This window comes from Lepidochelys kempii, chromosome 1 (genome assembly GCF_965140265.1).
Source record: "Lepidochelys kempii isolate rLepKem1 chromosome 1, rLepKem1.hap2, whole genome shotgun sequence".
Lineage (NCBI taxonomy): Eukaryota > Metazoa > Chordata > Testudines > Cheloniidae > Lepidochelys > Lepidochelys kempii.
The window spans coordinates 130,554,876-130,582,653 of NC_133256.1; the positions used below are offsets into that span (position 1 = coordinate 130,554,876).

Genomic DNA, 27,778 nt, shown 5'->3' on the forward strand with positions numbered 1-27,778 from the left:
GTCTCTATTCAAGCCTAAGTTAATTGTATCCAATTTGCAAATGAATTCCAATTCAACAGTTTCTCGCTGGAGTGTGGATTTGAAGTTTTTTTGTTGTAATATCGCAACTTTCATGTCTGTAATCACGTGACCAGAGAGATTGAAGTGTTCTCCGACCAGTTTATGAATGTTATAATTCTTGACATCTGATTTGTGTCCATTTATTCTTTTACATAGAGACTGTCCAGTTTGACCAATGTACATGGCACAGGGGCATTGCTGGCACATGATGGCATATATCACATTGGTAGATGTGTAGGTGAACGAGCCTCTGATAGTGTGGCTGATGTTATTAGGCCCTGTGATGGTGTCCCCTGAATAGATATGTGGGCACAGTTGGCAACAGGCTTTGTTGCAAGGATAGGTTCCTGGGTTAGTGGTTCTGTTGTGTGGTATGTGGTTGCTGGTGAGTATTTCCTTCAGGTTGGGGTGCTGTCTGTAGGCAAGGACTGGCCTGTCTCCCAAGATTTGTGAGAGTGTTAGGTCATCCTTCAGGATAGGTTGTAGATCCTTAATAATGCGTTGGAGGGGTTTTAGTTGGGGGTTGAAGGTGACGGCTAGTGGCGTTCTGTTATTTTCTTTGTTAGGCCTGTCCTGTAGTAGGTGACTTCTGGGAACTCTTCTGGCTCTATCAATCTGTTTCTTCACTTCCGCAGGTGGGTATTGTAGTTGTAAGAATGCTTGATAGAGATCTTGTAGGTGTTTGTCTCTGTCTGAGGGGTTGGAGCAAATGTGGTTTTATCGCAGAGCTTGGCTGTAGATGATGGATCATGTGGTGTGGTCAGGATGAAAGCTGGAGGCATGTAGGTAGGAATAGCGGTCAGTAGGTTTCTGGTATAGGGTGGTGTTTATGTGACCATCATTTATTAGCACTGTAGTGTCCAGGAAGTGGATCTCTTGTGTGGACTGGACCAGGCTGAGGTTGATGGTGGGATGGAAATTGTTGAAATCATGGTTGAATTCCTCAAGAGCTTCTTTTCCATGGGTCCAGATGATGAAGATGTCATCAATATAGCGCAAGTAGAGTAGGGGCGTTAGGGGACAAGAGCTGAGGAAGCATTGTTCTAAGTCAGCCATAAATATGTTGGCATACTGTGGGGCCATGCGGGTACCATAGCAGTGCCGCTGATCTGAAGGTATACATTGTCCCCAAATGTAAAATAGTTATGGGTAAGGACAAAGTCACAAAGTTCAGCCACCAGGTTAGCCATGACATTATCGGGGATAGTGTTCTTGATGGCTTGTAGTCCATCTTTGTGTGGAATGCTGGTGTAGAGGGTTTCTACATCCATAGTGGCCAGGATGGTGTTATCAGGAAGATCACCGATGGATTGTAGTTTCCTCAGGAAGTCAGTGGTGTCTCGAAGGTAGCTGGGAGTGCTGGTAGCGTAGGGCCTGAGGAGGGAGTCTACATAGCCAGACAATCCTGCTGTCAGGGTGCCAATGCCTGAGATGATGGGGTGCCCAGGATTTCCAGGTTTATGGATCTTGGGTAGCAGATAGAATATCCCAGGTCGGGGTTCCAGGGGTGTGTCTGTGCGGATTTGATCTTGTGCTTTTTCAGGGAGTTTCTTGAGCAAATGCTGTAGTTTCTTTTGGTAACTCTCAGTGGGATCAGAGGGTAATGGCTTGTAGAAAGTGGTGTTGGAGAGCTGCCGAGCAGCCTCTTGTTCATAATCCGACCTATTCATGATGACAACAGCACCTCCTTTGTCAGCCTTTTTGATTATGATGTCAGAGTTGTTTCTGAGGCTGTGGATGGCATTGTGTTCCGCACGGCTGAGGTTATGGGGCAAGTGATGCTGCTTTTCCACAATTTCAGCCCGTGCACGTCGGCGGAAGCACTCTATGTAGAAGTCCAGTCTGCTGTTTCGACCTTCAGGAGGAGTCATTATGCAAGGTAACCTATTTCCCCTTGTTTTTTCCTACCCCTCCCTCCCCCAGTCATTCTGGTTAAACCCTGGAGTTGTGCTGGAAATGGCCCACCTTGATTATCATACACATTGTAAGGAGAGTGGTCACTTTAGATAAGCTATTACCAGCAGGAGAGTGGGTTTGGGGGGGAGGTGCGAGGGGGGGGGTGAGAAAACCTGGATTTGTGCTGGAAATGGCCCAACTTGATTATCATACACATTGTAAGGAGAGTGATCACTTTAGATAAGCTATTACCAGCACGAGAGTGGGGTGGGGGGAGGTATTTTTTCATGCTTTGTGTGTATAAAAAGATCTTCTACACTTTCCACAGTATGCATCCGATGAAGTGAGCTGTAGCTCACAAAAGCTTATACTCAAATAAATTGGTTAGTCTCTAAGGTGCCACAAGTACTCCTTTTCTTTTTGCGAATACAGACTAACACGGCTGTTACTCTGAAACCCATCTCAATAAGAATTGGCAAGATAATGGTGGTTAAGGTGTATAAACCATCAAATACAGACTGGCTTTCTCCCCCATTACCAACAGCCTATCACTCAGCTAAAAGAAAAGGAGTACTTGTGGCACCTTAGAGACTAACCAATTTCTTTGAGCATAAGCTTTCGTGAGCTACAGCTCACTTCATCAGATGCATTCAGTGGAAAATACTGTATTTTCCACTGAATGCATCCGTATTTTCCACAGTATGCATCCGATGAAGTGAGCTGTAGCTCACGAAAGCTTATGCTCAAAGAAATTGGTTTGTCTCTAAGGTGCCACAAGTACTCCTTTTCTTTTTGCGAATACAGACTAACACGGCTGCTACTCTGTCACCCAGCTAAATGAGTGATCATTTCTATAGCCACCACAGAACACGGGCTATAATAGTAATGATACTGCAGAATGTCCATCAGACAAAGACACACACCTTCTTTCCAATGCAAAGGACAGAGGCACTTTTCATTCGGCCTGTTGGAACAGAGATTGGTTTCGGGCACACAGCTCTGTTTCCTCACCAAAGACTAGTTTGGAACCCCTCAGAATGCCTCCAGAACTATTCTTAGCAACTCCCCCCCCAGACAGCATTGACTGGTGATCATCTACATTGATTGGCCCTGAACTCCCAGCAATCCTAGCTAGGATTAACTGTGACCGGTGAGGCCACCATACACGCAATCCCAACAACGTTTTGATCATATTACCCAGTTTGTCTGAAGACCTGCAAGAAAAGTATGTGTCATGGGTATTAAAAAGGATAATCCCCATACTGGAAACCAGAAACAGAAAGGCTATTAAAGGAATACCAAACGTCTGGTGACCCAAACACTGCAACACGCCTATTCGAGTCACTGAATACAGCGTACCATCAAAGATGGATCGAGCTCTGGACTTTACTCACTCCAGCCACAAAGCTTGGCTCTTGCTGCCTCAGCTTCAGGCTGCAAACCCAGTGAAACATCAAAACCCTGAATGCTCCTTATGAATTCAAGCCCACCAGGGGACAAGTCTATTAAGAGCAAAGTGCGCAGAGACCGCACTGCCTGCCTCGTCCCCTCAATCACTGCCCTACATTGTTGAGGAGGTAAATAAGGCCCTCACTCACGAAAGCCAGGAAAGCTGCAGTGCCTGAAGGTGTCTTCGTGGAGTTTCTGAAAAACCTCAGAGCCAAGGGACAGGAATGGCTCGCAGCACGGTTCTCCGATATCCATTCCTTAGGGCTTGTCCTGAGGATCTGGCATAAGGCTATGGTCACTGACATTGCCAATCCCTCATTGTACTGGCCTGTATTACTCCTCTGCACATTATATACGCTCATGGAGAAAATATTACTAGCAAGAATTAGGCTGCTTGTCAAAATGTTACCAAATGAACAAGTGGGTTTCTGACCAAGTATTAGCCTTAACAAGTGGGATTCCAAGGAATTGAAGTGGGATTCCAAGGAAAACTCAAGTCAGGGGCAGTTTTCTTACACTTATCTGCTGTATGGAGCAATGGCCTCCTCTTGAAAGCCAGCAAAATTATCCTATGCAATGCAACAATAACATTATTCTGATACATTCTGACCAATCATAGGTTTCATGTTGTCCTTGATGACCCGGTCAGCAGGCCATATGCTATTAATGATGACCTACCATAGGGATCAGTCTTAGCATGATTTTGTTTCATATTTTCACCAGCCGCCTTCCCCAAAATCATTATGGAAATTTGCCTATGCAGTTGATGATGCTTTGACCACACTGGCATAGTATTTACCTACCACAGAGCAAATCCCAACTGAGGATCTTAAAATCATGGAAGAATATTTCTTATATTGGGAGCTAAAACCAAACCTCACTAAAAGTGTCATGTCATCATCTCATCTAAACAGCTGAAAAAGGCCAAAACTACACAGGAATTTCTGTCACCAGCAGATAAGACACAATCACACCCTGACATATCCTGGATTGACATTAGATGAAAACCTCACATACCACTAGTACCTGAAAAATATTCAAGACAAAATAAAGATGTGTGTAAATCTCATACAGAAGTCGACAAGGACAGCCTGGGGAGCTGATGCAAATGCTCTACTACCTCTTTACTGGCCCTTGTCCACTCTTGTGCAGAATCATCCATTCAGGCACATAGCTCACACACGTCACTTGTCAAATCTCAATTTAACACCTTCATGCAGATTATTATGGGCACAATAAAATCAGTGTCACAACCATGTCTTCCCAACCCAAGTTCACTGTGACATGAGAATTCTTCCGGAGTTCTATTATATTTTAGGGAACAAGGATCTTCCAATACGCAAAGACCTAAATAATATATCAAGATTCCAGCTCAATCCAGAGAACCTTTTTTGGTTTTAGTGCAAGAGCTCAAACACTCAGGGTTTTTCCCCCCAGAGATTAATGGTGAGCAAGGTAGAAGGTTGCCAGTGTCCCAAATAAACACCCCATCAAGGAACCAACCAAAGACTTTCCATGGAAAATATGGTCCACTTTGAACTATATCCACATATTACATGGCAAATGCTTCTATCTTCTCCATAAATGGGGACTGAGACACAATCCTATTTGTGACTGCAGAAATGGACTTCAAACTATCATAGAATCATAGAATATTAGGGTTTGAAGAGACCGCAGGAGGTCATCTAGTCCAATCCCCTGCTCAAAGCAGGACCAACACAAACTAAATCATCCCAGCCAGGGATTTAGCGAGTCGGGCCTTAAAAACCTCTAAGGATGGAGATCCCACCGCCTCCCTAGGTAACCCATTCCAGGGCTTCACCACCCTTCTAGTGACATAGTATTTCCTAATATCCAACCTAGACCTCCCGCACTGCAACTTGAGACCATTGCTTGTGGTTCTGTCATCTTCCACCACTGAGAACAGCCTAGCTCCATCCTCTTTGGAATCCCCCTTCAGGTAGTTGAAGGCTGCTATCAAATCCCCCCTCACTCTTCTCTTCTGCAGACTAAATAACCCCAGTTCCCTCAGCCTCTCCTCATTAGTCATGTGCCCCAGCCCCCTAATCATTTTCGTTGCCCTCCACTGGTCTTGCTCCAATTTGTCCATATCCCTTCTGTAGCGGGGGGACCAAAACTGGACATAGTATTCCAGATGAGGCCTCACCAATGCTGAATAGAGGGGAATAATCACTTCCCTCAATCTGCTGGCAGTGCTTCTACTAATACAGCCCAATATGCCATTGGACTTCTTGGCAACAAGGACACACTGTTAACTCATATCCAGCTTCTCATCCACTGTAATCCCCAGGTCCTTTTCTGCAGAACTGCTGTTTAGCCGGTTAGTCCCCAGCTTGTAGCGGTGCATGGGATTCTTCCTTCCTAAGTTCAGGACTCTGCACTTGCCTCTGTTGAACCTCATCAGATTTCTTTTGGCCAAATCCTCCAATTTGTCTATGTGACTCTGGACCCTATCCCTACCCTCAGCGTATCTACCTCTCCCCCCAGCTTAGTGTCATCTGAAAACTTGCTGAGTGTGCAATTAATCCCATCATCCAGATCATTAATAAAGATGTTGAACAAAACCAGCCCCAAGACCAACCCCTGGGGCACTCTGCTTGATACCGGCTGCCAGCTAGATATCGAGCCATTGATCACTACCCATTTAGCCCAACAATCTAGCCAGCTTTCTATCCACCTTATAGTACATTCATCCAATCCACACTTCTTTAACTTGCTAGCAAGAATACTGTGGGAGATCGTATCAAAAGCTTTGCTAAAGTCAAGATATATCACATCCACCACTTTCCCCATATCCACAGAGCCAGTTATCTCATCATAGAAGGCAATCAGGTTGATCAGGCGCGACTTGCCCTTGGTGAATCCATGCTGACTGTTCTTCATCACTTTCCTCTCCTCCAAGTGCATCAACATGGACTCCTTGAAGACCTGCTCCATGATTTTGCTGAGGACTGAAGTGAGGCTGACCGGTCTGTAGTTCCCCGGGTTCTCTTTCTTCCCTTTTTTAAATATAGGCACTATATTTGCCTTTCTCCAATCATCCTGGACCTCCCCCAATTGCCATGAGTTTTCAAAGATAATGGCCAATGGCTCTGCAATCACATCAGCCAACTCCCTCAGCACCATTGGATGCATTAGATCTGGACCCATGGACTTGTGCATGTCCATCTTTTCTAAATAGTCCTTAACGTGTTCTTTCACCACTGAGGGCTGTTCACCTCCTCCCCATACTGTGCTGTGCTAACAGTTTTTAAATTGCCCATCTATTAATATCCAAGTGGGAGAGCGTCTTCAAATAGTGCTCTTCAGTTTTATCTTGTGAAATAGGTCACTGGAGATATCATATTAGATGAAATCATACATACAAAACCAGTGCTACATATCTTGCCATTCATAGTCATGCTTTTGTGACCTGTTCCATTAAAATAACAAAAAATAAATGGTCATTTGAGACTGGGATAACTGGTCCATAGTTGGTCCTGTGAGAACTGTAATCACTTCTGTTCATTACCTTTGCATCTCTTTGAAAAAAAGAATGGTTCTTCGATATATTCAATTTACATTTCCTGTTTTCAGGCCACCAAGACTGTCCCACACATTGGTATTAGCGGTTATTAGTATAATATCATTCTGTAACTTCAGAGTTATGAGATAAACTATATGAATTTCCATTGTATTTTAATTACTATGTTGACCTTATAAAGAGCTTCCTTAAAAAGAAAAACAGCAGCATTAAAGGTGTACACAATATTTCCTTAGAATGGCAATAAGCTGAATTTTTGTTTAGATACTATATATACACAAAATGATGTAGAATGTTTATGGACTCAATTTTCAGCTGTGCCACACTACTACTAGGAGGAATTCAGAAGAGGAATGGGGGCCAATCCTAGGCCAACCAGAGGCCAAAACAGGGATCCATGGCCTTTTCAATGAGAAAACTTGATAGAATGATTTGGGGAGGGGCATTTTCTTCCCCAAAGCTCCCACATGTACGTTTTACCACAAGAGAGAATGATCTGTCCCTACAATGGAGAAAACTCTAGAAAAATATAAGATAAGGGAACAATCCTGATGGGGAGACAAAGTGGAATATTTAACTGTTCTCTTCTATCTCTTATTTTTTGCATCCTACGTAATAGATTTTAAATAGTTAGGAAATTGTAAGTTAAATATTTGATGTAAAACATCTAGGCAGTAAGGAATGCACAAGTACAAAACACAATGGATATGTCTGATCATGCCAAGGCCTTTCAAATCTCTTGTTTTTACTACCCAATTTCCTTTTTCTTTAAAATTGTCTACAGATTTGATGAAAAAAAACTTCACTAATTTAAATAATAGAATGTAAAAATAAATCAATGAATTAACCACACAGTCTCTCAGAGAGATGCCATGTGCTACTGACATGATTTCTTGACAAACTTCTCTGTCATATATTAGTTGCAAATAGTTGTGGTGGCCAATGATGTCATTTTAATGTTCGACTATCTGAACGCACATGCTTACGAGGTAAAAGGTAACATCTATTGCCATCGCTTGTGCCTATAGTTATTTGCCCCACAAAACTGTGCCCTAAGGACTGTGCGAACAAAACTAAAGGTGCACTGTGAAAGTTGGGTGGTGCCCTTTTAAAAATGTGTTCTGAAATGTTAAAAAATTGTCTTCACTTTACACCCTTTGGTTGAGATGACCAGAGCAGTGGAGGAAATATGGATAGAAGATGTCTGGCAAAATCCCCTGCACTGCTTTGAAATCTCAGCTTTTATGTAACCCACCTATTTAATTATAAATTGCAAAATATGATGGGGTAAAACCTTCTGGGAAATCACATTTCCCATGGACTCAGAACCACAAAGAATACAGTCTAATACATATTTATTTATTTTCCTTATAAATGGCAAACCTATTATTGTTATGCAAAATATTTATGTTACCCTCCTACCTACTAGGGAATGATAAGACAAGCTATTATGAGCACTCTAAGCATTCAGCAATCCAAGATGTGAATAATAGCCATGTTTTCAGTTTAAAAAAAAAAATCTTAACTTGGAACATTCGGTCTTTCATCCTTTCAAGACAGTAATTCAATCTAAAGGTTGCCCTCAAATTCATGCTAGATAAGACATATGTTGTATGGCTGCTATGCACTTGGCACTGACTCAAATGGATGTTCATTTAACCTCTGCCTTGCTTTAGAAGTTGGACCACATTTTTATTTGTTTCCTTCTTTTTTCATGCAGACAAAAGCCATTCAGTGAGTTTCTTTCAGAGATTAGCGGAGGTACAGTATCAGCCTCAATAATAAAAAGGGAAAGCTATATCAAGATCATTGAAAGGATGTGAAAGTCCCTGCATATTCTTAAGGAGGTGATTTAATTATGATGTATCACATACTCTGAATGAACCTCTTTTATGGGTGGTGAGGTTTCTCTGTAACAGTGTAACAAGTAGAACCTGTTTCCCTGAGAATTCAGGATGGCTGAGTATTGAAATTGAGAAGAGCTAGTAGGAATATTTTTCACTCTTTCTTCTGATACCAACATGCTACTGTTCATGTGCAGGCAATGTAACTTACAAATATAGCTTTTTTATCATTGATAAGACTGATAATCATTCTGTGGTGTATTTTGATTTTCATGCAATAGCATACTCAATAAGGGACTGATCCTCCAGTGTCATCAATTAGAAAAATGTCACTGTCTTCAAAGGGAGCTGGATTAGCTCCTACATGATCTAAAAGTCTTACTGTGGAAATGTTGATACAATATATACCAAGGATCGCCATATGCTACAGCTAATATTAGAATGAGCTTTTAAGCAAATTATGTTAAAACAGTAATGCACAAACCTTTTTGCATATGGGGAGTCTGGATTTCATAAAACAGAGTACACTCAGCTACGTCAACTAAACAATGCACCTCTTTAGTAAGTGATCTATTCCATTATAATGCCACTGGGGTTTGACCCCATTCATAGTCAATCTATCAGGGAATAAACAGTGAATATAGATCACTACATGATACAATGCCTAAATTATTGTAGGCCTACATCATCATGGAGATTTAGGGTCTGTGGCCTTTTTTCCACCGTTCCTCATTGCCCATTCTTCACAGTTTTCAGGTGAATTACTAATGCAGGAAATGGATGCATCTAACATTGTGTGTTTATGAAAAGAGCAGTCAGTGACTAGACCCTGTAGTTCCACTTTCACCCTCTAATGCTGCTGAAGCATTGTTGCTTCTCTCCAGGCAATCTAGCAAAATTCTTGTCCAGCAAAATAAGTTGGTTATCAGCTCACTTACCCCCTAAGCTTCTGGGGTCAAAGAGTCAGCTTGAGAAAGGGTAACACTGGAATTTGTGAAATAATTTTGTCCAAGAAATTCAGTCCTATGCTGTATATTAAGCATCCAACTAAATGAAATGTCTAATGTTGGAGTATCTGAGAGTTATTGAATGTACACTTTAACAAGATTGGCTGCTTCACTCGCTTCTCTAAAACATTGTGTCAAACAGAAATTATGGGTAAGATTTTCAGTCGGTGTACACTGGGATAATTCGACTAACTGCTGCAATAGGCCTATTCCCATTTCCACCAGCAGAGGATATGGCTCTCTGGGTGCTTTATCTTCCTATAAAGATCACAGGACTATGTTTTACCATAATGAGTGTTTTTTAGAAGAAATCTTTATCAGCTCCTTCGGAAGACAAGTTTCTTAAAGTCAAAGACAAGTTTCATTTCCAAAAACCAAAGTGTAAGCTCCCGGGTAGTTAAAGAAGCACTTACCTTTGAACACTGTTTGTGATTCTGGCACCAAACAAGGGAACCATTGTTCTGCAAAAGAAAAAAAAATGATATGTTAATATTAAATATGTCATTAAAAATTGCCCAGATTATGCCATCAGTTTTTAGACTGAACTTCTCTTCTAATTCTGTTTGGAAACTGATGTTACAATGTAAGCCCAGTATGAGTAACAATCCCGACAATTGTTTAGTTGTTATTGGGTGAGGTCCTCATCCCTGCCTTGGCCCCTTTACATTGGGTAAAAGGCCTAGTATGGCATAAAGGTCCCTTAAAAATCCTGGTTACAACTGGGAGAAAGTTCCCCCAGCATAGGCACAGAGGAACCCAACCATAAGGCTGCCTTCTGAAGACCCCTTCACCCAGCACTGATCGTAGAGGCATGCTGAGGAACAGAACTGAGAACAGAAGGAACGTGTCAGAGCATATCAGGCAGGCAGCACTGTGGAGATTCTAGGCAATGCTCCAGTTCACAGGGCAGCTTGGGGAGGCTGATGTAATTTTGACAAGCTTGTGGGGCAATCTAAGTTATGACAGGGGTCTCTACAGCCCCCAAAGTCGCTCAGGATTGATAAAATGCAAAGGTGGATTAAAACCACTATTGTCCTTCCTCCCCCTGGGGTGCAAGTTTACCCAAATTTCCAAAATCTCATCTATTATTTTTCACCTACTCTGTATAGTGGGGTCTGTGGATAAAAGCAGAGGAAAGAAAATTATTTTGTCCATTTTTTCCCTTAAAGCAGACACAAAGGCCTTGATACAGCAAAAGCACTTAAAACACGTGGTTAACTTTAAACACATGAATAGTCCCAGACATCAACAGAACAACTTGCATGTTTAAAGTTAAGCACATGCTTAAGCGCTTTGCTGGGCTAGGACTTGAATTACAAACATTGATTTCCAACTTTCTGTGATCATAATAGAGAGCTGAAGGTGGTAGGATGCAGTACATGCCCTTTCTGAATTTGGACCTGCATACTTCTGGTGACCACATAGCAAATGTGAAAAATTGGGATGGGGGTGGGGGGGTAATAGGTCTCTATATAAGAAAAAGCCCCAAATATCGGGACTGTCCCTATAAAATCGGGACATCTGGTCACCCTATGTATACTGACACGTTTCACAGTAGGAGCCGTGTTAGTCTGTATTCGCAAAAAGAAAAGGAGGACTTGTGGCACCTTAGAGACTAACCAATTTATTTGACATCTACCAATGTGGTATATGCCATCATGTGCCAGCAATGCCCCTCTGCCATGTACATTGGCCAAATTGGACAGTCTCTACGTAAAAGAATAAATGGACACAAATCAGATGTCAAGAACTATAACATTCAAAAACCAGTTGGAGAACACTTCAGTCTCTCTGGTCACTCGATTACAGACCTAAAAGTGGCAATACTTCAACAAAAAAACTTCAAAAACAGACTCCAATGAGAGACTGCTGAATTGGAATTCATTTGCAAACTGGATACAATTAACTTAGGCTTGAATAGAGACTGGGAGTGGAAGGGTCATTACACAAAGTAAAACTATTTCCCCATGTTTATTCCCCCCCCCCACCTGTTCCTCAGACGTTCTTGTCAACTGCTGGAAATGGCCCACCTTGATTATCACTACAAAAGGTTCCCCCCTCCCCCTGCTCTCTTGCTGGTAATAGCTCACCTTAAGTGATCACTCTGGTTACAGTGTGTACGGTGACACCCATTGTTTCATGTTCTCTGTGTATATAAATCTCCCCACTGTATTTTCCACTGAATGCATCCGATGAAGTGAGCCGTAGCTCACGAAAGCTTATGCTCAAATAAATTTGTTAGTCTCTAAGGTGCCACAAGTACTCCTTTCCTATGTGTACTGGACCTGATCCAAAGCCCACTGAAGTCAGTTTAAGTGTGTCCATTGATTTCTAGGGGCTTTGGATCAGGCCCATTCTGAAGTACAGGGACAGACGTTAAAAACACTGAATTAACAAGAATTACACTTCTACTTTACAAGCTCAATTAATGCAATTAAAATTATGTACATGCTTGTTGGAGATGAATATGGTAGAAGAGAGTACCTGCACCTGTAGGTCAGGAAATCCCACTTAGTTCCAGTAATGAATTTTAGTTTTGTTTATTTTTATATGGCAGAGTAGATGTTTTTAGCATCACAGCTATTTGGTGGAATAACTGAGAAGATGATATATATAAAGATGAGCAACCAGTACCCCACTTATCCAAAGCTCATTTTAATAGCAGTCTTAAAAGGCTCTTGACTCATATAATTTGATTTCAATATTTTATGTGTATTTGCCTTTCCATCTTCCCAATTATCTACTATAAAGCCACTCCTTCATACATACAATCTCATACTTAGCTGTGATTATTTTAGAATTTTACTAGCTACAATGTTTATAGACACAAGAATAATTAAATATGAAAAGAGAAGTCATGCACAACTCCTTAAAAAGACATAAATAGTTGAAATAAAACTTTAGGTTCTCTATAAAGAACACACACGAGTGGGAATGCTTTAGTGTTATCCTCAATGTCAGTCTAGAATGTAATGGTTCCCTTTACAAATCTAGCCAGGGGCAATATTAAAGCAATATTTTACATGCTACTTTCATTTTCTTACTTCTTCATGTAAAAAAGTAACAGAAATAGCAATGATTGCAATAACAGATTAGTAGCAATTTATTGTTTTACATCCTAGTGAGGCAGCCCCTTCTACTGAAACAAAAAAAAACATTCTTGCTTTTTAATTATATCTGGTACTTGGAACAATCCCTCAACAAATATCCAGATGGATGCCTTTCCTTCTTTTTAATGTTTTACATCTACAAACATTTGCATTTTCCTACTGTATACTAGTATGTGCTCAATTAAAAAACAATTCTAAGTTCAGAGCCACATAAAACCATCACTTAGCAGAGTCAGCTGCATACAAACTAACATGTACTGAATGCTATACTTTATAAGGTGAAAGAGAAAATTTTCAGTGCTTTATTTGAACAATATGGAAACTAGAATTCTGAACCCTGATTCCTCTCCTTTTGCAAATGACTAATACAAATATCATTTACATTCGAGAAGTGATTTTTTTAAATGCAAACCCATCTGGATAGAACTTTATGTTTCAAAGTATTTGAATTCCTGAATTTTAGCTTGGACATTTTACCTGCTAGGTTCCCTTGCATTATCTGTATTTCTACAGAGCCAAATCCAGGTCCCACTTAATTCTGTGGGAGTTTTACCATTGATTGTAATGGGACCATGATCTGACCATTGTACTTGATGTGTAAATTTAAAGCCAGATTGCCTTTGAAAATTTACTTCTGAATTTTACAACAAATGAACCGCAAATGCAAGTGATTAGAAAGTGAAAGATGACAAAGCCATTTGCCCTGGAAACATTACAAGTATATAATTCAAGCTTATGAGATAAAGATATTTAGATGCATTGTTTCTGACAGGTGTGCATGCACACTGCACTATCGAGTTGCCCAGCCAGTAACGTCACTGGGCATGATCCTTCAAGATGAAAAGCACAGGTGTTCTGTGCCTTCCACTCCATATTTTAAATGGACACAGAGGGAATCCAGCAGTGTACAGAAAGTTCTCAGCACCCTGCCGGATCAGAAGATTTGTAAGCGTGCAAAGCGCTGAAAAGTTCAAGAACCTTGTTTATATCCATGGCCTGGAACAGGGAAGTACTTTTAACAAGTATTATCACAATGCCCCTCCAAAGCAACTGGAAACTGTCAGCTATGGATGCAAGCCATGACAAAAATAACTTCCCTCATTGTCATCTTATTCCCTAATTTTCCATTATGAGGTTTCTTGAACCTTCTTTTGAAGTATCTGATACCTGACACTGCTAGAGATAAGAGGCTGGGCTAAATGAACCACTTGTGTGATCTGTTATGACAATCCCGATGTCTCTATTATCGTTTTTGAAAGTCTGTTCCTTTCTGCAACCTTTGATTCACTTTTGATTGAAACGCCTATTCTTCAAAAGCTTCTTCTGTCAAAAATGAAAACCCCACAAATGAAGTGTAGAAATAAGTCCTTCATATGACAGCCTGTCACCTGCATGAAACAGAGCTACTGAGTAGACAGACCTATAGCTGCTGCTAAGGAACACAGTAAGGGGATGACATGAGTTAACAACACTACAAATGCAGCTCATACAGGCATCTTATTCCCAACATTTTTCATTAACCTGTCAGCAGTCTCTGCAGCCTGAACATTATAGGCTGTGAAACAGCACTTTCTCCTAAATCTCTCTCTCTCTCTCTCCTGATACCACACTCTCCCAGTTACTAATTAACCATGTTTATGGTGTTTGCATGTATATCTATATGCACAGCACAGATCAAGTAATGATAATTTCTTACAGGGTCTTGGGGATTCCTTTTTACCTAACCAGAAATGACAGGCAATACATTTTCAGGAATATGGAAATGAATCCATTTGAACAGGAAATAACATTCTCTGCATCCATTTAACTTCCTGTAATTTGCAGAAGCTGGGATTCAAATTGCATAGGGAAGGAGTTAGCTATCCGTGTTTAATACAGGCCTGGGGTAAGTTTCCCTTTTTAGGCTTCTCCTCCTCCAGGTTCAACAAGCCTTGCAGATGCACCTTGTTAGCACATCACAGGCTCAGGATAGCTCATTAGCCTCCTCTAACCCAGTGTGAGGGTGTGTCCCTTCACATACCTCTTCCCTCAAGATGGGATGGCCATTCACAGAGGCAGGGGGGTTGACTCCATCCCCGATCTCTTGTGACAAGAAATCAGTGTTAGTGTGGTCTGTTGTTCTACTCAGAAATTATAGGAATGTAATGCAAGATACCATCTCATTAAAAGAGGGTTCTTGTCCCTCATGGTTTGAATCCAGCGTAAGGGTGGATTCAGATCAGCAATTAGGGAGAAGTAGCTACACAACAGGTAATACCTGAAGGCATCTACCGCCCATTTGATCATTAATGCCTCCTTTTCAATAACGAAGTATGACTTTTCTCTAGGGAATAGCTTCCTACTTAGGTATAGGATTGGATGTTCTTCTCCTCCAAAGTCCTGTGAGAGGACAGTGCCGAGACCGATGTTCAAAGCATCTGTATGTAGTATGAATTCCCAAGAAAAATCAGGGTTGAAGAGCATGGGTGCACGCCATAGTCATGTTTTCAGTTCCCTGAACACTTCCTTGAACTTCCCATCCCAGTAGATCTTCTTAGGGTTGCTGCATTCCTCAGATTCTCCCTGGTGAACATCCCTATGTTTCTAATTTTCTCTCTAAACTCAGATATATTCGGTCATACGTAAGGCCCCCACATCTTGCTCTTCCCACCCTCCTCATAGCAAGTCCAAGATGCCTCGTGGTTGGCAAACATACAGCAACTCGAATAGGAAGAGCTCTGTAGAGGTTTGTGGGATCTCCCCAATGCAAAAAGGACTGCTGGAAGTAGCCAGTCCCACTGCTTAGGGTTGTCATTGACAAAGCGTTTTAACTTTCCCTTCAGGGTGTTATTAAACCACTCTACTAGACCATCAATCTATGGTTGGTCTACCATAGTTTTCAGCGACCTGACCTTCAGAAGGAAGCATAATTCCTTTATCAGTTGGGAGCTGAAGTTAGTCCCTTGGTCGGTTAATATCTCTTGGTATCTCTGCCACCCACTTATACCACCACTCTGATTCCATCTTGAGCAGAGCAGCTGGACTCTATCCTCTTTAAGGCTTTTTTAAAAAAACCCTTTGTAACAGACATAGTTTGCCCACATTCTCCACCATTTGTGGGGAAGGGCAGGGCTCCCTAGGCCCCTCCAGGTCCCACTATCTGTTGTTTACCCTCTCTTCTACCCTTGCAGGTGTGCCTTGTTAGTGCAACACAAGCCCAGAAGAGCTCTTTATCCTCCTCCCACCCAGTGAAAGGGCATGTTCTTGTATGTACAGTGTCTAGTTTCTCCACTAAGGACACATATCCTTCCTGGACACTGATGACCAGTGAGCAACTAGCGGACCTGCCTTTTGTTGAGGTTCTCAGTGTTTCTCTGTGGGGAGTCACAGGATGCCAGATTAAAGAAGCTTCTGCAAGATCTGTGTTCAAGAAACTCTCTCTTGACACTAAGAGAATGTCTTCAAAGCAATTAAATGCCCTGGGCTGGCCTGTGTCAGCTGACTCAGGCTCACTGGACTCGAGCTATGAGGCTGAAAAATTGCAGTGTGGATGTTCGAGCTGAGACAAGAGCCTGGGCTTTGGGACCCTCCTCCCTCACAGGGTCCCAGAGTTCGGGCTCCAGCCCAAGCCTGAACATCAACACCATAATTTTGCAGGCTCACAAGCCCAAGTCAGTTGACAAGGACCAGCCATGAGTGTTTTATTGCTGTGTAGACATAGCCTAACAGATCTGCTAACTACTGATCCGTATCAAACTCCCATTTTCACAAAATGTTCTTGGGCCAGTCATGTGGGGGCAATCGAGGTTTTTAAGAGGTTTTTAAGTTAAGTGGGGCAAAATACAGTAAAACATGATTGTACTTACTACTCGGCTGAAAATCAATGAGGAGCTGCATGTTGTTGATGATCCATAACACTTTCCTCTTTGGAAGTGAAAATCACTTCATCTTTTAAATTGATACAATGCCATGGATGAAATAAATGATGACAAGAGCTGCCTTTGAATTAAATAAGTCATGTAATAGACCGAAACCCACAAGGCCAGATCCTGGAATCCTGCTTAGGGCTCCACGTTCCCTTCCACATACGTATGTGCATGGAAGGGGGTCTGTCACTGCAGAGGAAGACAGTTTTGCCTCTGTGGTATGCCTCCCCTACAGACGCCAATCCTGCAAGAACTTCTTGACTGGAGAGAAAGGGATGGGATAGGATCCAGCACTGCACATTTGGAGATGGCAAGGAGGGAGTGGGTGAACAACCTGGGCTTCTCTCCTAACTGAACCCAGTGATATAGGCTGTGTTAGCTTCTACTTGCTTGTCCCTCTTGAGGGTAATTCTCAGGGCAGCATTTAGAAGAGCCAGCACAGAGGCACAAGACTTGCATACGGTGGTCTGCCAGAATACAGAGCCATCTAAGATACACTCAGATCCCAGGGATCTGATGGTTTTGGGGGCTGGTCCCCTGCCGTCTGCCATGGGGAGGACGGAGAACCCAGAAGAACTGCTAGGAAACTCCACAGATTGATACCCACAGACTTTTCTCTTTTCTACATAGGCTGTTCTTTTACTGTGAGTTTTGCCTCAAATAACAACTGATTAACTATGGAGTAAAGGCTCTGTATTTGGCCTATTGAAATTTGGTCTAATAAGCAAAAGAAATAACAAATGTAATTATCAAGGTTCAGTGACCTGGTAAGTTGTAGTGTGAGAGGGCAAATAATAATGAGCTTTAGTTTTAGGTATTATTTGTGTAAGGAAATAGGAATGATTGTGACTGATATTTAGGCAAACAGGAATGAAGTTTGTAAAATAAAATCATCACGGCCTCCTTTACCTGGCATTTCTTCTAGAATCCTTTAAGTAAATAAAAAAGAGGGATTAGTTGTTTGTCTATTGCAGGCAACTTGGGGCTGAGATTCCCTGGGAAGAAATCCAAAATGGTAGCCCGTACTTTGGAATACATATTTGGAGTGCAGCTATTGCTTTGAGTAGGAGAACTCTGTATACCGTGTAGCCCTTCATAGCAAAATGAAATACACATATTTCTGAACAAAACCCATAGCTATGTCACAATTACCTAGGCTGCAGAAAAGTAAACCTGGATTTTCAGCTAACCCAGTAGACTGAAGCTATAAGGATCATTGCTTGTCAGAAGTTATGAAGCTTTGACATGTCTAATGATCTGTTTTGAAGACTTAATTGCATCCCTATAAACACAAACCAAAATTCAATTGCCATGGATAACATAGAGCCTAACAATATATATGGAATTTAATTATCTAGATTAGCCACCAATACTATTTTAGGAAAAACTACATCCCAAATTATTAATCAATGTCAAATTACGAACAGTGTTGTTATGTGCAGAAAGTATGAGCCTAATTTCCCTATCATTTACATTGGTTTTACACCAATGCAACTCTGTGGACTTCAGTGCAACACTGGTATCTATGTTTCACTTTTATAGACAGGTAGGAAAGAAAATGACAGTAAAATAGCCTCTCCATGACATTATACTGATCCTATGTAATTCCTATGAATGATTTCAAAGATTATTCTTACTTTACCTAACAGACTGTGTTTATTTAAGTTTATAGTGAAATCTGTAAAGCTACAACCCATAATGCATCAAAAAGATATGATCCAGCAAAATAAAATTGATAAATATTTTCTGAGTGATTTTAAAAAAAAATAAAGTCAAGATCTACTGCTACAGAAACTCCAGAGACTTCAGTGTTTCTTGACTGGCCATCATAGCTAATAATCTCCTGGAGAGGCAGCTGTCAAAATCTAAACCACATTAACAGAAGAATGAACAGGAGATCTGTAGTCTTAAAATTATATACCACACATTGTTATGGTTTAATTTAGGCCTTTAATGGAGATTACATTTCTTCTTTCTACCACAGTGTCTACTAAAAATGGACACAAAAACTACTAGATAAACAAAGCTGTATAAACAAATGAGCACAAACAATCTTTTTGATTTCCGCAGCACTTGTGAGTTATGACTGCCTTCTTGTGGTATTACAAACTACTCCATGACACTTTCTAGAAGTCATCCCCTACCAATGAAGTTTTACTTTATTCAACAGCAATTTCAGTCACATTATGAAAGAAAATTTTAGATTTAAAATAAAGTTCAACAAGGAGTATGGGACAAAGAACCAGGAGCAAATAATGATAACTTGAAGGTAGTATACGGAATCTCATATTCAAAAGCATTTAATATGCATTGGGACAAATCCTGCTTGCTTTACTCAGGTGCATAGTCCCACTGAAGTCAATGGATCTACTTGCATGAATAAGACAACCAAGATTTGTCTTACTGTGCACTTGTCTGTAAACTATGTTTCCTCAGGATACATAATGCTTCCACTTTAGCTTTTCCATCAAGGTGCACAATAGAGTTTATTGGATCTGAACAAATAAACTAGCAAAGTAACGTTCGTCTAGAATCTACCAGGATGTAACCTCCTGGAAATATTTTTTGTACCAGAAGTAAAAACAACTACATACATTTCACAAAATATAGCAGTCATATTTGGACTGTATTAGTAATCACATTAAAGTCTGACTGAGCCACAAACTAGATATGTTTAAAAGTTCAGCAGTGTTCCATGTCTGGGCAACATTTGTGTGCAACCTATATTGCAAATTAATTTAATTTTGTAAAGGAAAACATGATAATATATTCTTTGATTGTACAGCTTCAATATATAATATACATAATATCATTAATTATGGACCTCGTGATACATTGCAAAGATACTTGGAATAATATGTATTTATCATGTACTGCACTACCCTGCACTTTGCCCACTAATCCATTTCTCCCAGAGCTACTTCCAACACTCCAAACAGCTGAGTAACGTCTAACATCTGCCGTACATATATCAACATGCAAGAGAAATTTCCCATCATTCCTCCAGGCTCTGACATTTTCCTCTGAAAATTACAATGGCCTGAGGCTCTGCTTGGGCAGCATTCATTCCTGGATCAATGACAGGTTTAAGGTTCCAGTATGTTGTGCCCTTGTGGAGCTAAGGATACAAGAAACAGTGGTGATCAAATATTTTGAAATATTTCTAAAACAGTTTATCTGTAAAATATAGAGCATGTAAGAGCACATGATAGTGTTGTATAGCAGAAAGGTTCTATTACCATGTGTTTGGGTTGCTCATGTTACTGATTGCAGGACGGAGCCTGCTGGCGCAGCCTAGCTGTTAGTGTTGTAATTTAATTCCAAGCCTCTGTAAACCTCAGCAAGTTTTCACCTTTGGTCTATTCCATTATACTTCATCAATTAGCATGCTAAATACAATGTACTACATGGTGGCCATATAAATGACTTTCATGGACTCTGTTTAACTAGCATATACAGAAAATTACTCAGTACTACAGGGTGCTTCACTTTTGTCTCTCAGGTTGCTGTGAAAAGAGTCTGATGTTATATTGTGTTAAATATAGAAATGAATTTAGGGAACTATATACATACACATATAATCTTCCCTAAACAAACACTATGCTAAGAGAATATTATTAAAGTTGCAAAACAAAGCTCTCAAAAGTTGGGAAATGCCAGTATTAAAGTAGCCCATGTAACTTTAATATGGCTCTCTTTTGCATATGTATTACAATGCCTGCTTTAATTATATGATCACAGGCTTTCTTTTCCACAGGAACCCTGCTTCATTCACACAGGATGAGGATGAGAAGCATCCCATCAACCAGGTCTACCAGTTTCCCAGAAATGTTTGGAAATGAATCCTAACCAATTTGTGGTAATTCAGGAACCAAAGAATTGGGTATGAATCTGCAGCATAGCCCATCTTCACTCTGAATATTTGGAAAAGTTCTAAGAGTAAACCCAGAACTGCATTGTGCATGAAGTGCTATTTACAAAGGCTCAAAGCCTTAGTCAATTCCAAACCAGTTTTCACCAGAACACTGAAAGACACTTTTCCTCACTGAGGGCTTTCTCCAGGACAAATTTCAATTGTTAAACTCTTTCTCCCTACCCCGCCATTTTATTGCCTTAGCTGTTTTTAAAAGGTCATGTCATTTTCTGATCATTAGAAAGGTGTTTCTTTTCTCCTTTTCCTGCTCTTCTCATGCCAATATAGCTGAAACATTTTGCTGAAACCATACAGGAAAAAAAATCATCTATCCTGGAAATAAAACCAGAGGGCAATTCTGGAAAAAAAAATCAACCTGAAATGTGAAAGTTTCAGAAAGCTATGAGCTATTAAAACAATGGAACAGAATGGTAACTATTATGCAAGCCTGAAGTACAGGGGAGCTCCCAAATCCCTCTATAATAATGATTTTCAGTGGCAGAAATCAGAGGAAGGATTAAGTTAGTATTTCTCTCTATCATATTCTGATAAAGCTTTCTAGAAATCAGAATTTACCAGTGGCTCAGAGGACAGTCTAGCAACTGGTAAATGAGGATGTACTATAAAAAGAAAATATCTATCCCTTCAGGACAAGACTGAAATATTTGACACTGACACATCCCCGGTCATCAGTGGTGTAACTGGTATATAAAGGAATCATTTACTGACAAGTCATGTTTCAAATGTTTTTGGCATCAGGTAAAGGAAGGGAAAAATAAACAAGCTCTTTTGTGCTCCAAATGTTGGAAGCTTTGTAATGTTTTAGATCTCAAAGCCACCTTTCAGTTTAGACCTTTGCATGATCCACAGCATTTTAATGGCTTCTGAAAAATGCAGAGTTGGATATAGAATTCTTTGAACCAACTCTCAAGTCTGCAACTGTATTATATATTCTTTCAGTGGTCTCAACCCAAACTTCCCAATACACACACACACACACACAATATAACTTGTGCTCAAATGCAGAAAATTCAAATCAACTCAAATTCCCTTTTTCCAACATATTGCAGCTCTTGCTATCAGCAGCACTTGATACCACAGACCAGTACTTTTTCCTTAAATCATCCAACCCTGTAGCATTATATAATGCTACAATGGCTCCATCTTTGGAAGGTCCCAGGTATTGCTGTTAGGCAACTTCTTATCTGCCCAAGAACCCTCATCCCATTCTATTCTATTCAGATTCTTATACCATGCTCATCACTGTAGTATCTGAATATCTTCCAGTAGCCCATTAAGCAATATGACTAACATCAGTCATGTGTTATTCCCCATTTTCTCCCATTTTGTCAATCTTCCCACATGTATGAGGCTGGTAAGACAGATAATGAGGTGTGTTGGGTTGCAGCACTATCACTATGTTGATGACTTTTAAATCTATCTATCCTTTTCACTGGACCTAGACAGTGTGGTCTGTTTGCTGTCTTCATGTCTGGCACTGAGAGAGGCTTGGATGAGAATGATTTGGCTGAGGCTTCATCCTGACAAGATGTATGCCAGAGGTATGGGCAAGCATCTTAAGGGCATGAAGGGTTGACATCCACCCTCAGGGATTTGCATTTGTTGATGAGGTTTACAATTTTGGAATGTTTCTGAATCTGAAGGCATCTGGATGCACATGTTATAGTAATAATCATAAACCAGTTCCTATTTCACTTGTGCATTAAATTTAAAGTGTTAATCTTGATTTAAAAGTCCTGAATGGTGGCTCCTGGCTATCTTAGAGGCAACTATTCCCCCAGTCTACCTAACTTGTGGGAGATAAGACCATCTGGAATTATTTCTTCTAACGCCCTGTCCCTTGATTCAAATTTTGGTGCTATTTTCAGAGACTATGAAATTCACTCTCTCTGTTGGCCCAACAAAACCATCTTTGATTTTATCTTCATGACATGTCTTATGTTCATCTATTTATTCTGGCCTTGAACTGTGGAGGATGATGTGAGGATGATGCATTAAGATGGCATTGAAGGAATTCATTTTACACGTCATTAATCAATATATTGTTTCTTGTTGTATTTATATGTACACTTGGGCCTACAAAGTGTACTCTAAGATCAACTGTGAAATGATGCAAAAGTTAATTAGATGTCACAATAGCCTGTGACTTTTTGCCTGCCTGAGAATTAACCATGTACATCAGAAGCAGGAAGCCTGCTAAACAACCAGTGCGGCCACTGGATGATTGAGATGCTAAAGGAGCAATCAAGGATGATAAGGCCATTGTGGAGAAACTAAATTAATTCTTTGCATCAGTCTTCACGGTTGAGGATGTGAGGGAGATTCCCAAACCTGAGCCATTCTTTTTAGGTGACCAATCTGATGAACTGTCCCAGACTGAGGTGTTGTTAGAGGAGGTTTTGGAAGAAATTGATAAATTAAACAGTAATAAGTCACCAGGACCAGATGGTATTCACCCAAGAGTTCTAAAGGAACTCAAATGTGAAATTTCAGAACTACTAACTGTAGTCTGTAACCTATCATTTAAATCAGCACCTGTACCAAATGACTGGAAGATAGCTAATGTGATGCCAATTTTTTAAAAGGGCTCCAGAGGTGTTCCCAGCAATTACAGGCTGGTAAGCCTGACTTCAGTTCTGGGCAAACTGGTTGAAACTATAGTAAAGAACAATACTGTCAGACATATAGATGAACATAATTTGTTGGGGAAGAGTCAACATGGTTTTTGTAAAGGGAAATCATGCCCCACTTATCTACTAGAATTCTTTGAGGGGGTAAACAAGCACTTGGACAAGGGGGATCCAGTGGATATAGTGTATTTAGATTTTCAGAATGCCTTTAACAAGGTCCCTCACCAAACGCTCTTAAGCAAAGTAAGCTGTCATGGGATAAGAGGGAAGGTCCTCTCATGAAATGGTAACTGGTTAAAAGATAGGAAACAAAAGTTAGGAATAAATGGTCAGTTTTCAGAATGGAGCAAGATAAATAGTGGTGTCCCCCAAGGGTCTGTACTGAGACCAGTACTATTCGACATATTCATAAATGATCTGGAAAAAGGGGTAAACAGTGAGATGGCAAAATTTGCAGATGATACAAAACTACTCAAGATAGTTAAGTCCCAGGCAGACTGCGAAGAGCTACAAAAGGATCTCTCAAAACTGGGTGACTGGGCAACAAAATGGCAGATGAAATTTAATGTTAATAAATGCAAAGTATGCACATTGGAAAACATAATCCCAACTATACATAAAAAATGATGGAGTCTAAATTAACTGTTACCACTCAAGAAAGAGATCTTGGAGTCATTGTGAATAGTTCGCTGAAAACATCCACTCAATATGAAGCAGTAGTCAAAAAAGTGAACAGAATGTTGGGAATCATTAAGAAAGGGATAGATAATAAGACAGAAAATATCATAGAGGCTCTAAATCCATGGTACGCCCACATCTTGAATACTGTGTGCAGATGTGGTCACCCCATCTAAAAAGATATACTGGAATTGGAAAAGGTTCAGAAAAGGGCAAAAAAATGATTAGGGGTATGGAACGGCTTCTGTATGAGGAGAGATTAATAGGACTGGGACTTTTCACCTTGGAAAAGAGACAACAAAGGGGGGATATGATATTAAAATCATGACTGGTGTAGAGAAAGTAAATAAGGAAGTACTATTTACTCCTTCTCATAACACAAGACCTAGGGGTCACCAAATGAAATTAATAGGCAGCAGGTTTAAAACAAACAAAAGGTAGTATTTCTTCACACAACACACAGTCAACATGTGGAACTCCTTGCCAGAGGATATTGTGAAGGCCAAGACTATAACAGGGTTTAAAAAAGAACTAGATACGTTCATGGAGAGTTGGTCCATCAATGGCTATTAGCCAGGATGGGCAGGGATGGTGTCCCTAGCCTCTGTTTGCTAGAAGCTGGGAATAGGTGACGGGGAATGGATCACTTGATGATTACCTGTTCTGGTCATTCCCTCTGGGGCACCTGGCATTGGCCACTGTCAGAAAACAGGATACTGGGCTAGATGGACCCTTGGTCTGACCTAGTATGGCCGTTCTTATGTTCTTATGTTCATGGAAAACAGGTGAAGTTGTTTGTAATAAATGAATGTTATGAACAGGTGCAAGAAAACCAGACAGAATAACTAGATTAGTCCAAACAAAAATGGAATATTTATATAAGTCTCAAGGACTGTAATGAGCTCATACTTAGTAATCAAGAAGATGTGGAAGCAAAGTTACCTATGCCAAGTTGCCCTTACTGAAATGTATTTAATTGGTAGGCAAAATAATAAGGATACAATATGCCACCCACTTTTACTCCTTTTCAGGGTTCTTAAAAAGAGACTTTGGGGAAAAGAAAAAAAAAGAATCATCTTCCCTCCAGCTCATCCCCGAACCTGCCAGCATTGCATCTCATCTCGACTAATCTCAGCTTCCTGCATCTCAAGTCAGAAAGAACAGACCTGTCTAAGGGGCTTTCTTCCCAAGAGGAAGGCTGCCTGGCCTTTCTCTTGTTTAAGGAACTTTGTTTTCACCTGCAAGTGCTGAAAGTCATCACATTATCATGACATCCAGTCCTCAGTCCACCAGTGGGGATATCTAACTATCCACACCACAAAGGTGACAGAAGATCCTGTACTGGTTTTCCCTTCCCTTGTTGGGTTGCTTTCTGCCCCCAACGGTTCTTTCCTCCTATGCGATCTCTCAGTCTCCTGGCTTTTCACTGAATCCTGAAATCACCTATACTCTATTCATCCAAGCCTGCCTTGCCTGTGGAGATAGGATCCAATGAGATGACATCCATGACCAGAATGTGAACCACGGTCCAAGCAGCAGATATCATGGTTGACTTGCCAGCCAAAGCATCCAGTCGTAATTAATCAGCAACACAGTGTTCCAAAAACATCAACAAAGCCATGTTTCACGCATCTTTTCGATGCTATCTCTCTTCCACCTTGTGGCTGTGTGTTTGTTAAAAACAGGATATATGAATGTCCTTCACACATCAGGACTGAGAATAAAATGAATGTGTTTAATCAAAGAAAGGTTATTAATCAAAATAAGAGACTGATATTTTAATGCCAAAAGGAGAGAGAATTTGATAGGGTCTGACTAAGTTTGGTTTACATAGTCACTCAATTTCAGTTTCAGTATACATGCTTGTTTCCTTTCTTGCTCTTTTTGTATTTGACCAATAAACTTTCAATTTTAGAATGGGTGCTTTCTGGTGTTTTCCAAGAAACCAAGTAAATCAAGGTCTCCATAGTAAAAACCCAGACTCCTCACTGTTTTATGTTGGTTTTATAACACCTTTAACTCTTTTGACCCTTGAAATTAATATAACACTCATAATGTATTTTTCAAAAGCAGTCATCATTGGTCTAAGTCAGTGGTCTCCAACCTTTTTACGCACAAGATCACTTTTTGAATTTAAGGTCAACCCAGGATCTACCCTGCCCCTTCCCCAAGGTCCACTCCCCTTCCCTGAAGCCACGCACCACTCACTCCATTCCCCTCTCCCTCCGTCGCTTGCTCTCCCCTCACCCCCACTCACTTTCACCAGGCTGGGGCAGGGGGTTCAGATGCAGGAGGGGGTGCAGGCTCTGGGCTTGGGCCGAGGGGTTCGGAGTGTGGGAGGGGGCTCCAGGCTGAGCCTGGGGCAGGGGGTTGGGGTGCAGGAGTGAGGGGTGCAAGCTCTGGGAGGGAGTTTGCGTGGAGGAGGGGGCTCCGGGCTGGGGCAGGGGGTTGGGGTGTGGGAGGGGGTGCAAGATGCAGGCTCTGTTCAGGAGGCACTTACCACAGGCAGTGCCCAGCCGGAAGTACAGTGGGGCTCAGGCAGGCTGCCTGTCTGCCATGGCCCCATACCACTCCCAGAAGCATCTGGCTGGCGGCACATCTCTGGGGGCCCTGCAGGGGAGGGGGCCAGTGGCTCTCCATGCGCTGCTTGTGCCTGCAAGTGCCGCCCCCAGTTCCTGGCCAATGGGAGCTGTGGGGACAGTGGTGGGGGCAGGGGCAGCACGCAGAGCCGCCTCCCCCACAGGGGCTGCAGAGATGTGCCAGTAGCCAGACACCTCCAGGAGCGGTGTGAGGCCACAGCAGGCAGGCAGCCTCCCTGAGCCACACTGTGCCGCCAGACTTTTAACGGCCTGGAGATCACGATCGACTGGCAGAGGCTCCAGGATCGACCAGTCGATCACGATCAACGGGTTGGTGACCACTGGTCTAAGTCTACTCCAATTAAAATCAATTAAAGTTTTTCCATTGACTTCAAAAGGACCAGAGTTCATAGAATCATAGAAGATTAGGGTTGGAAGATACCTCAGGAGGTCATCTAGTCCAACCCCCTGCTCAAAGCAGGACCAACAGAGTTGGCCAACATTAAACTCTTCTGAAAATCCCACTATCAGAATCTTAAAGATGGGGGGCATTTTATAAACTGAAAATGAATAAATAAAAATCAGAAGAAAAACTGAAAGACCAGAAACTGTAAAAGAGTTACTGGCTGTCAGTACCCAGCAGTCTACAGTTTGTTAGAGTTTTTACATAGGTACACGTTAATTTATCTAAAAGTAATGGTTTTCATCCCTTGAACGAAGACAGCTGGCATGAATTTCACAAACTATAAATACTTCCTCCTTTTGTGGTTTAGCAAATGGCTGAAGTTTATTGTTTTAGCTTGCAGGTCTGGACCAGGTTGCTGCCTTTTTGCCTAGAAGAAACTAGAGAGCAGTAAGATTTCCAAAATGATGGAAAACAGTTAAACTATTTTCTAATTATAAATAACTGGCCAGGGTTTGATCACCAGTAAGAAAATTTTTCCAGGGCTTTTCAGTACTAAAGATTTGAGTGTGTGTGTGTGTGTGTGTGATTAAATGAAACTTTATGATATGATAAGCTAATATGCTAGGTATATATCATCCAATACCATTCACATGCTCCTTGCTCATTAAGAATTCATTGGTTATTGGATGGAAGATGTGTTTACACAGCTGACTTGCAAATAGCCTGTTGTGTTTCC

General features: G+C 41.1%; 1 protein-coding gene across 1 annotated transcript in view; it reads right to left on the minus strand.

The window, feature by feature from the left end:
- The window catches only part of ANOS1 (anosmin 1), a 182,348-nt gene that overhangs the window by 141,797 nt on the left and 12,773 nt on the right, over window positions 1-27,778 (minus strand). Inside the window, 1 exon segment of the mRNA XM_073327881.1 lies at window positions 10,214-10,261. Within this exon segment, the coding sequence (XP_073183982.1) occupies window positions 10,214-10,261 (48 nt within the window).